A 12,761-nucleotide genomic window follows, 5' to 3' on the forward strand; every position below is an offset into this window, starting at 1 on the left:
CCCCCTCTTCCTCTCCCTCTCTCCATCCCTGCCTGTCTCTGTATCTCTCTGTCTGGACAACTGTTCCTTCCCATGTCATGCTGACAAATCTTGCCTCTGCCTCTTCTCCCAGAGACCCTCTCTCAGCCTGAATTCTGACTTCCCTTTCCTGCCCAGCTACTAGCTCTCAGCTCTTTATTAAGCTAACAAACCAGTGAGGAAGGTATTTGTTTACAAATTACTGAGGCCCTTGATGATGAACCTGAAGCATAACAATACCAAACTCTGGCCAGTACTCAGCTCTCTGCGGGTACAGAATTAACAACTGAACATTACAAAAGCAACCTTCATACTGTGTATAAAGAAGTTACACCAGCATTAGCTCTTGCCCCTGTGGTGTCTCTCCAGGCCCTCTAGAACATTCCTTGTGAATTCTATCCTCAGGTACCTTTTCACATTCAGCCTTTCTCTACAGAAGATCATTCTGAAAGAGAAGATAAGGGTTGTTTGCTAGGCTTGTGGGAGACTGCTGACTCACATATGATTCACAGATCTAGCCTTGGAAATCTCTAGGCTTTACTATTACAAAGCTTGGTGGCAGTCCGTTTAAAAATGGCTGGCTGGAATCTATATTGGAGTACACTCTGAATGGCACATTAGGAGCAATCACAGGATGACTAATAATGACAAAGGCCTTAGGAGACTGCAACTGTTCCTTTGGCGAGTTGATGCCTAATTCATGTACTGACTGATTATGGTTCTTTCTTCCTTTATAATGTTTGTGGGGTGAACCTTAAAGTCAGGACTTCAACCCAAACACAAAACTACTGTCTTTTTCTCAGAGCCTGTGTATTGTGTCATGTCTCTTAAATTAATGTGATCCAGGAACTGTCTTTTTTTTTTTTTTTTTTTTTTCTAAAAATCAGGTAATTATTTCAAATGTTAAAGGTATAAAGAACAACACAGATGAGACCTTCCCCGAGAGGGTTTTACTAAATCTTGTCATTTACTTGTGATGAGGGAGCTATGCCTGGCCCGATGGATTCTCTCCTACCTTGTGAATGAATCACTGAATGTTAAAGGTTTAACTTAAATATTTTAGTTTGGATTGACAAGGCCTCTTCAGCAACTGTACATACATGAATTGTGCCTTACAGCATATTTTAAATTCACCAAGAATATAATGTAAAATCTCCATTTAGATATAGTTGTGTATAATGCTTTTTCCACCCAAATATATATTGAGCTTTTTGTGTTTTGACCTACTTTACATTGTATAAAAGGTCATTGTTAAAAACTATTGTTATTTAAACATTTGCTAAAGTGTTATAATTAGAGACATTAATTTTTCTTCTATCTTTAGTATTCATTGCAGGAATCTTTTACCAAAGTATTGCTTTCTGAAAAGGGTTATTTAACAATATTAAAACTTTTGCCATTTGATAAGCAAACATTGATTTTTAAAATAGAACCTGTTACTTGTTTTGATTATTACATGATGCTATAAGATATATATATCAACCTGCTCTTTACATTTATATGCCCACTGTCTCACAATTAGTTTTTGTGCATGACAAAAACTACTGGACTCTTTTTAAAGAAACCTTTGATGAAATAAAATCATTCAATTTTATCCACATCCTGTGTACTCTATCTCTAAACATGCACATCCTATTTCCTGACCCCGTAACCAATGATAGTTCCATATTTTTGTTTATTTGAACTTAAAAAGGTTAATTATCTTGAAGAAAAGTATTCTCTTTTTTAAAAGTTTACAGTGTTAATGGGGAAATATAACTTGATTCAAAAAAAAATAAACCAAGCAAAAGCAACTTTTAGGTAATGTTTTTAATAGCTAGCTAAGATAAGCTGGCTGTAATTCCTCTCTATGAAGCAATTTTTTTGTTTGCCGTGGCCTGTGGCCGTGTGTGCAGTGCAGCGGAGGGTGGTGGAAAGGCAGGACGTGTGCTGCTCAGGCAAAGGGGGTCAGAGAACCACATTCTGGGGGCAGAAGGGTTGAAAGCAATTAAACTGCAATATCTTTTCTGAGCTGGACATTTACTTTCCACTTCATGCTTGAAGGTTTTATTCCTAGTTGCCCATTGCATCATGCTCAGGAAGAAAAGAATGCAAACACTGGAGGCGAGCTAAGCTTGCGGTCTTCTTTGTTTCTGGTCTTCAGAGACTGAGTTATTGTCTTATTTGCAAGTTAATGTATTTGCTTTGACAGCTTTTGATTGTTAAGCAAACTCTACCCTGGAACAGCTGTGAGATAAATGATCCTGTGGGCTGTATTTAAAAGACAGTCAGGCTGGCCCCTGGCTTTTATGTTCATGCATTTGTTTATGTGAACCTGCATCTAAAATAACACAGGCTGGATGAAGCAGCCATGCTTGCCCATTCATCTCTGAACTTCCTACTGTTGCTTTTAGCATATTGCATACTAAGACACACATCAAAGATGATTCTACTACTTGATGTCAAATGTGTGTGTGCTGGGAAGAAGGTGAGACTCTATTGCTGTGACCTAATGTCTCACACCATCAACTTTGTGTTATGCTAATGAAAGCAAATTTTTTTTTTGGCTATAAATAACAAAAATAGTGCTTGTTTACTTTGTTAATTCAGAGGAGGCCTTAACATTTTAATTTGAAAAAAAATTGTCCCATGTAGTTAATCCCATGCATATATGCGTATATGATACTATCGTATCTATCGTATCTATCTATCTATATATCTATATTTATCTATATCAATATAATGTAGTATGTGAAAGGGAGAAAATACATAGGTCTTTGGTGTTTTGTTAATAATGGAAGCACATTTTTTTCTTTCAAAGTATAAAGACTTGTGTAAATGTCACTTTGTCTTTTTTATGTGTGGGAAACTGACTTTGAACCCATGACTATCATAATACAGAAAACAAAAGTTCTGGCCAGAGAGCTGAGGGTCACTGTGATGTGGGATGTCTAGAATACAAATGTTTCTGGTCACATCATTAGAAATGAGTAAAAATTGTGTTGCTTCTTAAGGACAAAATATTTTGCTTCTTTAGATAACTTCAGGCAACTTAAGGTCATCACGCTCATCTCCTTACCTGTAAAATAAGACTTTGAAACTATCTCAGTAGATTTCTGTAATAATTGAAGATATCGTGCATATAGTATGTTTAGAATACTTCCTAAAATATACATGTTGAAGTGTCCACAGCTGTTTTCAGAGTCTGCAGTAAATATTCAAAATTATACTTGTTGATGACACTATAAAGAATTGCATGGCCCATCTATTTAAGGAAATTACATGTTGTTTTTGATGCTCTGCTGACCCAAGGCCGTACCTCACTGCATGATGCTTTGTAGGACTGGCTAGATATTGCTTAGGAAAATTAAGGATGAAAGATGTAAGAGATTTTGAGGATTTGGGTTTAACGGAAGAGGACCCTGAATCAGCCTGCATGGTGGGTGCTGGGGATGAGGCTGAAGAAACTCAAGGATGATGATTTCCAGCTAGCAGGAAACATGATTATAGACTGAGACAAAGTGACATGCTTGTGAAACATCTAAGCCTGCTGTCTGCAGACACAAGCATAGAGGGGAAGAGGGCCTCTATTTACATCAGAATCCCAACATTAATAAGCTTTGGAGGATTTCGCAGTACTAGAAATATTTGATGGCTCACATAATCATTGAGAGAAAAGGACGTGAGGAAATTTTTGTCATGACATTAAATAATGCTTACATGCTTGGGCTAGACTAAAGTACATTTTGTGAACTCATTCTCTTGTGGCCGAGGAAAAATCCAAATGGAAAAGGAGAGAGGGGTCCCTCAGTAAAATGAATGGAGGTTTTGTAATGAGCAATTAGAAATTCAGCTCATTTGGTTCATAGAAACACCAGCGACAGATTGTGTGGCCTTGTGGGACACCCCAGTTGGCACCAGGCTCTGCAGGGATGGTGCTGGAGGGTATGACTGACTGTAGTGCTGCAGGATAAAAGGCTCAGGGCTGCAGGGAGCAGATCCCACATGGGACCCCCTTCCTCCTCCCCCTGCCGCTCCCCCCCCCCCCCCCCCCCAGCTCCCTAGCTAGGTAATCTGTGACATCATAATCGCAACCCGAAAGCTTTGGCTGGTTTGTTTGGAATCCGGAAACAAATTGCAGCAGTTTAGGCAGAAACTATTAACTAAATCAATTTAAAGCATGCAGATCAAACAAAACAAACAAACAAACAAAAAAATGATTCCAAGATGACAGACCAAGTCTTGTTTGAAAAGATTCTTTGCTCTTTGAAAGCTGAGGACGTGATTAGCTGTAAAGTGGATTCACACATGATGAGGTAAAGGCCAATGGAAAACAAAGGCAGAAGAGACACTTGAATAGCATAGAAAGAGCTTTATTTATTGATACAGCTTTGTCTCCCACTGCAGGCCCTGTATCTTTCCACCCTGATTAGTGTGATCACATCCTTTTCTCAGTTTCCCAGGATTCCTCTGCATAAAAATGGAACGGAATCCGCAAGCATCTCACAAGTTGAAACAGCTTCCTTCTAAGAGAGCAGCAGTGTTACTGAAAATGCTTAAATTGCCAGTAATTTCAGGAACGAGTGCTCCTGGAACAGCTCACCCATCACACAATTATCCTACAATATAAAGTAGATGCCAAGTGATTTTATTACACACAGGCACACACACTCACCTATGTATTGTTACCATGCTCTAAGAAATGCATATTTAGCAAATTTATATGCCTCCTAAGCCTTTGGGTTACTCGATGCTATTTTTACCCAATTTCAGGGACACTGTGGGTGGTTTATTATATAACAAAAATAGCAGTAGTTTATCATCGGTTAAATATTTATAGCAAGTAGAACAGTTTACTTTTGAAATATCTTGTTACTGAGATTTATGAACATGTTATTTAGATGTTAGCACAGTTGAAATGGCTATTTTGGTAGATATTGGGGCGTTTTAATTGTTCCTGGCTACTTAAAGCACCACTGTGGCTTTTATTCACTCGCGTTAAATATAAAATGATTGCTTAAAAAGACTGCAAAGGCAGAGACTTGCCTCAGGAAGGGGCCAGCAGTGATGCAGGGTGAGTCTTGGTTGCTCCTCCCCTACTACAGCCCCTCACTGCAGCAAAGCAAGCTTGTCTCTTTTCTCTATCCTAGAGCCCACATGCTTCTTTTGTCTCCATGGCAATTACTAGTGGAATAGTGTGTGAGAAATGTGTCTGTTTTAATACTGCCCCCCCCCACCCCCAAATAGCAATGGCTTTAGATACTTGATCTATTTTTCCACAGGGTTTACCCACATCAACAAAGGAAGAAAGGCAGTTCTCAATGTAAACAACATAACCTTCTGACTCTTACCTCCACCGGTGGGGTCAAGTTCTTTTAGCAGTCCTTCTTCTCACTGTGACCTCATTGATCTACCTAAGCAATACCTTAGCTTAACCAGCTTAGCTTTTAAAATAATTAAATCAATAGCTTGACACTTGTCAACTGTTGCATTTTACAAGAGATTAAATGAGGTGTAATTGTGCTTTCCTGCATTTGATGTTCCTCAAATATGTACAAAATGAAACAGATTACCATATTTCTTTCTTTTGAGAATGGAATTTTCTAAAGGATGCTGTGTCACCTGCAAACTGAACCTCAAAAAGAACATTAATTTGATGGCAGTTCTTTTTCTTTTAAACTCCATGAAAATAAAACATTTCCTATGTTGTCTCAGGATTTTGGCCATTTGTATACCATAAAATGAAATGGGCATACATAATATTTCACTTATTCAATAAAATATTTGCCTCATTAGGTATGCTGTTGGCTGCTTCCTGTTCCATTGACTCTGTAGAGAACATTAATCACGTGGAGCCTGGCTAGTAACTGTGAAATGAGTTCTAAGAACCTAGGAGGATTACAATCCCTAATCTTTTGCTATGCCACTCAATAAACATTTGAATTTGGAACGTTAGAACAAGCACTACGTATACAGACAATTTCATGTAGGCCAGGCTGGCCTTGAACTCACAGAGATCTGCCTGGCTTTGCCTCCTGACTCCTGGAACTAAGGGCTGTGTCCCCACTGCCCAGCCATCCCAGTTAAATGCTTGGGTGTCAGAACTCAGTTCCTAATGCTTAGCTAGCAAGTACCCTACAAACTGAGCAATCTCCTCTATCTAAGCCCCATTCTACCAGTCAAACACATTTCCAGCTTAAGCATCTGTTCTTTGAAAACACATATATGTTGTTTGAAGTGATGGATATGCAGTGTGTATACTCCGGCCACTTTTTCTTTAACACGAACAGCAAGATCTTTCTTATAAAGCTGTTAGGATAAAAACTTTGTAAAGCTATTGAGGAAAAAAATTTGAAATTTGCTAATATATAGCATTCTCATGGCCATTGTGCTATAGGGTGTCTGATTCCATAGATAAAGGATTTAGTAAACAGGTAGTTTAGGAATATGGTATTAAAAAATCTAATGCATATTTCAGCAGTCTTTGCTGTTTAGAATCAGCAGAGACCTTGAAATGGCTAGAACCTCGATGTTTCTTGCCCTTGTCCTCCCTTCACACCTGTAGTAACTCAGCACGTTGATGGAGAGTATGTCCCTTCCATCCTGTTGTCAGCAGACTATGGTGGCAGGATGTACTCCTACCCATGCTGATTAGCCTCAATGAACAGGATGTCCTCCAGTGTAGGTCAAAGTTTTAAGTATTCTCTAGTCATCTTTCCAGTCTCCCATTCTGATTCCTTTCCTGAAGTCCTACTGTCGAATAAACAGATAACTTCTCCTTTCTCACTCAGGAAATCAAGAAAAATTGAAAGGAGCTAGTGAGCTCAAAGTTTCTCTCTAGGATCTTCCTTTGGGGGAGATGCACCACGTTCTTCCTTTATTTTGCTGTTTGTGAATGTGTTCTGCACATTTACCTTCTCATGGTTATGGTACAGTCTGTGTGTTGGATGCTAAAATTTCTTTTTTCTTAAGTATTGTGAACTTCGTGTCTCAGATTCTATGGTGTCAATTGCTGTCCTAAAAAGAATATAGTTGTACCTAGGAGACGGGCTTCCGGGCATTCCTGTATGGTATTGTGTTGGGTGAAGTGGGAAAACCTGGTCACTGTGGTGGGACAGTTCCATGGGCAGGGAGTCCTGGGCTGTATGTACAGTCAGAGAGTAAGGGCTGAGAAGCAGCTTGTACCCATCTCTCTCTCCTGGCTGTGGATGCAACATGACCTGCTGCTTCAAGCTCCTGCCTCCTTGGCATCTGTACTTTGATGGACTGTACCTTGAACTCGGCTTTTTAAACGGAACCCTTTCTCATTTAAGTTGTTTTTGTCCGGGTGTTTTAATCACAGCCACTGAAGAATGAAGCTAAAATGGGCCTATTGAAACCCACAGATTATTCAAAGAATATCATGAAAATTTATTGGTAGTAAAACATTTTAGTGACATGGAAACCTTGAGGAAATGAAGACACAGAAGCCAAACTACAGCTCAATGGTCTCTGGACAGTCAGCTGAAGGACAACTGCAGGACAATAGGAGACAATGCTTGCACACTAGTAACCTGGGGAACGTCTGCTTGGTCTGTCTGCTTCTGCTCTTCTTTAGCAGAACACGAGGCTTTGGATGTATGTGAGAATCAGGGTAGATACTTGGACCATAACAGTCTTTAGAGGAGACGGGTAGGGGAAGGTCTGAAGGCATAGTGTTCTTGACTGTTTCGCCAGATCTAGAGTGCCCCTTCAGTGTACTGTATACCACCTCCATCGTTGCCAAAGAAGATGTGGTCTCTCTGACACATCTTCCACTTTTTTTGACCTTTTACGAAGAAACATGTCAGTAGCCCTATCTCGTTTTAACACACACACACACACACACACACACACACACACACACACACACACACACACAACGGGAGCCTCATGACCTCAGAGTCTGATTCTCTTCCATGCTAAGGTAGATGCTCCTCTTTGACTTTTTTTTTTGTGTGTCTGGGTGGATCCATCATTCATGAAGCTGTTTTGTTTGGCCTTAAAGCTTTGGTGGTTACATAGTTCTAGATGCCCCTTTCTTGCCACTACTCAGAGCCCTCTACCCATTCATTAATGGTTGGTTTCCTCTGTTCTAATTACTTCTTATTTCCTTCCTTGTACCTGATCTTTAGGGACTGCTCCATTGATTTGCCTTTGTTCTTGCTAGACACTGTAACCACCAATCTTTACATTCTGCGCAGGTTTTTCTTCTGCCAGCGCTGAACCTGTTTCGCTCAATTGCTTAGTGTATACTCAGGTCTCTGAAAAACACCTCAGATTCAGTAAAAGCAATCTCCTTGGTTGGAGTGTAGCTCAGTGGCTGAGCACTTGGCCAGCATGTGCAAGACCCTGGGATCAATTCCCAGCAAGGCACTAGAACAACAAACCAGCAGAGACCAATTCATCGAAGCCTCTAAGCTAATTAATGCCTTCTACTGTGCCTTTCTGCATTTTCTTCTGATACCCTGGATCAAAATGCCCCCATCTGCTCCTGAGAAACTTCCAAAATCACCTGCCAGGTTTTCCTCCCATTCGCCTGTTGCTTCCAGAAGTACCTGGAGTCTGTGAAGACTTCAGAATTTCACTGAGCACAAGGTTTCTACTACTATTGAGTTAGTTAAGTAATTATTATTTCTTGCCTCTCCACCCTCTCTTCTGCCCTGACCTCCAGCTACCATCTATTTGGTGTCAGGACGATGTATTTTCTCACGTTCGAGGGTATCTCCCTGACTTTGTTACTGTAGTAGCTTCTCATTTTCTGATACCACCATCCTTTCTGAGCATACAAACCACATCCCCAGTAATATCACTTAAGAGATGGTGTTTTTTCCTGGTTGACTTACCCCCCCCCCCAATTTCCTGTCACTTCGTTGTCTAGACATAGCATGGTCTCCAACTAGTCACACTGGCTGAGTTGACTGAGAGCCCTGTGTTCTCTGCGCCTTCATGGTTGATTCCTTTAATCTTGCCAGGTTCTACTTGTCTTTCAAACATCACCTTTTAAGTAGCTACTGCATGAACATTTGAAGGTGTCAATGATGCTATGTCACTTCAAATATGTCAATTTGGCATCTTGATTTAGTCACATAGAAAATAGGACTTAAGAAAGGGCCATCCCCTCCCGCTCCCAGCAAACCAAAGAAACTCTTTTGGGAGTAAAGTTCTTTATGGATTAAACATACGAAATAGCCTTGATCACCAGAGATGGATAACTGGGGCTCCAGTGAACCTGAATATAAACGAACTCGGAAGTCAGCTTGATCTTTCTCCCTTTTCCATTCCCTGTCTGGTTCTTGGTAGCATTTGTGGAGTTTGGTTTCCCAGGTCCAGCTGCTCACTTGTCCTTTTGGTCCTCCACACCAGTGATGCCCTTTGTCTTTTGTTATTGAGCATCACGCTCCCATGTGAGTCTCCGTGTCCATGGAAAACAAATAAAACATTTATGCTTGTCTTTTGTTAATTAGCTCTTACATCAGTTGGGTTCCTAGAGGCAGTCAGAGAGCCAGTGTAAGAACAGAGGGGAGCTGAAGCTGGTGCAAGGTCTTTCTCTCCTACAGTCCTTCTTCCAGCTTCTGTACCTTAGGATTTAGGCATTAAATACCTCTCTCTTAGCCCCAAAGACATTTCTCAGTCACCACACTCTTCTTATTCTTGTTCTCCTTTGCCCAGTCCTAATTTTAATCCTAATTTGCTAGTGCTTATTGGACAGTGTGACAGAAAATATGAAAATATTTTTAGTGGTGGGTGATGCAATTTATTGCATGTAAATGTTATATTTTCTGAATTTCCTCCAGCTTCTGTAATATTTGAAGAAACTTGGGTAACCGTTAAAAAAAGAAAACAGTATCTATTAATAAAGAAGGCTGTGCCTCGAAAGTGTTCTTGATAGCTTGGCATTTGGGACAGAGAAGATTGCTTAGGTCCTGTATAACTTCTCAGTCCAAAGGTGAATGGCACCACTGTGAACATTACTAGTGACCATGCACTTGGATGTTAAGGTGACACACATCAGTGTTCAGGAATGGATTATAGTCATGTGCACACGCGTGCGCGTGCACACACACACACACACACACACACACACACAAACACACACACACTCACTCACTCACTCACTCATGTTCTCTTTTTCTTTCTCTCTCCTTGTTCCTCACTCCCTTCCCCCTCCAGCTTCGGTATGTCTAACCTTTCTTACCACTTGTCAATGTTAAGGAATTATATTTGAGAAATGACTCATTCCCTCTGAAGTCTAGGACTTAGTGTCTGTAGCTGTGAGAAAATCTGACTGGAATTAAAAAGTACTGTCTGTAGTCTTTGCTCTTACGTGTACACTAATGCGATTTTTTTTCTCCTAATTGTAAAAGTGAGCACAGTTTTAATTATCTAATTACAATAGTAATACTACTGATTGGATTAGTGTTTGTACTGTTTTTCAGATATGTATATCAATTCATAAATGGCATGAATTGTAATATGGGACATTTTCCACACTGCATATTTTGATGGTTCTGTAAATTTCATTTAAGTTGTTTTTTTGGTAGCCATTTACCTTTCTCTTCCTTATACATAAGGAATTATTGAGAACACATTTATATTGATTTCATTTGTGCTAAAGCATTCCTGGTTCTATATATTCTATTCTCTTAAGTGGTTTGCTTCCAATGAAAATCATGACTTTTTTCCTAAAGGCACCTCATCCTTTTATGACTGACTTTCAGTTTTCTTTCTTTCTTTCAAATCTTTGGGTTTTTTTTTTTTGTTGTTTTTTTTTTAAATTATTTTTGATGTGTTCTCCCAGTCAGTATTTCAGTCTCTTTTCCAGGTTGTGTTTTATTTTCTTTATTCTGTTTCTGAAATGAAGTTGATGACTTAATGAACTGTTGGAATCCACAGAGAAGACTCACACACTTCATTTTCCTTTATTCAAATCCCATACACTCGAAGTTCACAAGGTTAACTTACTCTGTTACCCATGTTCTTTATGTTTTCCCGGAGAAAAGGCAACATGTTTTAGACCTGAAGCATGCTATGCCACATAAGAATATTGTGTTGTTGAGCATTGAACTACATTCATTCAAATGCTGGACACTGTGTGCTATTCAGATTTAGATGTTTATAAAACGTACTGCTATTAATAGTTCATGTTTCAAGATACTCAGTGCATTAACTACAGGAAAGTATCTGAAAGTATTTGAACTTAAATGCTGAAGGAATAGTTTTTATGAGTAAAACAGTCCTATGAACACTATAGTACTGCTCCAGTCATTCAGGACCACAGAGTGAGTGCAGCTGGGAAGATAAAATGTGCTTAGCCTTTGTGTATTGAGATGTCTATAACCTTGTGATTTCCTTTTATGACCAGAATATATAGTTTCTGTGTATTTTTGAATGCTGTACTTAGTAACTGTTTTCACGAAATTTTGTGAGTGAGCAAATGTTAACTCTTTTGATTCCCAAGATGCCCTGTCATTCTTTCATTTTGATTTGGGGGCATTTCAGCATGTACACACATGCAAACATAAGAACCAAATCAAAACCAATAACTCCAACCAAAATAAGTTTCTAAACTAAAAACCCTAGTGTAACAATGGTTCAACAGTCTTTTCTGTTTGAAGGAGGAATGGGAAGGTGATCTTATTGGGAACTGGGGATGGAGACTAAAAACTTAACTGTATGAAGTATGTATATAAAATATCAGTGTGCTAACAGTATGTGCCGGAATTCTGATGGAACTTTCTTTCCTCTGATTCCACAGTATCAAGTCATGGGTGGACAAGATGCAAGAAGACCTTGTCACACTGGCAAAAACAGCAAGTGGAGTGACTCAGCTTGCTGACGTGAGTATTCCCAGTCATAGATTTTTGTCAACCCTCTGCTTAGTTTGGGTGCCATCATGTCTTTTAGGAAACCATAGCTTTATATTACAGACGGGATATGATTATCCATGCAGGTATCATAGTCAATTTTCAGTAGCCCCTGTACAATAACATCCTGGTTATGGGAAACCAGGATGCCTTGGCTAACAATGAAATTATTTATAGCCTCAGTCCAGATTCAGGTTTAGATGTAATACACCTTTAAAATCTCTGCCTACGGTCTTCAGAATGTATTTTAGAATTTTACCATAATGGTGACTTAAAGTTTGAGTGTTCTCAATGTGAACACTTCTTCAATCTTTGATGTTAGATTTTACTTCAAAAATATTTGAAAAGTGTTTCTAACCACATCTATTGACTAGGATTTGTCGTTGAGATTTGTATAAAGGTTCTGATGCACAGAATGGGGACACCATTAAAAGGATATTCTAAATTGACTGTGCAGATTACTCTAAAATGAGTTTGGAAAGTGATTGGATTATATCATATAAATATTGTGTTAGCGACTTATATGAAATTGTATGAAAGGAGATTCATGGAGTGAAACCAGACATGTTCAGGAGTTTAATTTTTTTATTCATGCACATAAAAATTAAGTCAGGATCCAACTGTAAACACTAATTTTTAAATGATTCACATACACCTATACAGGAAATCAATTTATGTTTCGATATAGGACACCTGTGTTTTATGTGCAGCGGTTTTCCGAGGTCAAGTAGGTAGTTCTACTCTTGCTACCAAGCCAAGTACTCAAAAAGTTTTGGATTTGGTGGCATTTTGCAAATTAAATTTCCCAGGCATGAGTGCTCCATGTGTATGCTAATGTCCTTTGGGAGAAATATGGATACATAGTTAACCTCTGGATCA

The 12,761-nt window shown here is 39.2% G+C and overlaps 1 protein-coding gene across 5 annotated transcripts in view; it reads left to right on the plus strand.

Moving 5' to 3' along the window:
* The window catches only part of Cacna2d1 (calcium voltage-gated channel auxiliary subunit alpha2delta 1), a 426,913-nt gene that overhangs the window by 69,233 nt on the left and 344,919 nt on the right, over window positions 1–12,761 (plus strand). For all 5 annotated transcript variants that reach the window (XM_021190608.2, XM_021190611.2, XM_021190609.2 and 2 more), the window contains exon 2: window positions 11,774–11,855. In XM_021190608.2, coding sequence (XP_021046267.1) covers window positions 11,774–11,855 — 82 coding nt within the window. The remainder of the gene's footprint in view (window positions 1–11,773; window positions 11,856–12,761) is intronic.

The sequence above is a fragment of the Mus pahari genome, chromosome 2, assembly GCF_900095145.1.
Source record: "Mus pahari chromosome 2, PAHARI_EIJ_v1.1, whole genome shotgun sequence".
NCBI lineage: Eukaryota > Metazoa > Chordata > Mammalia > Rodentia > Muridae > Mus > Mus pahari.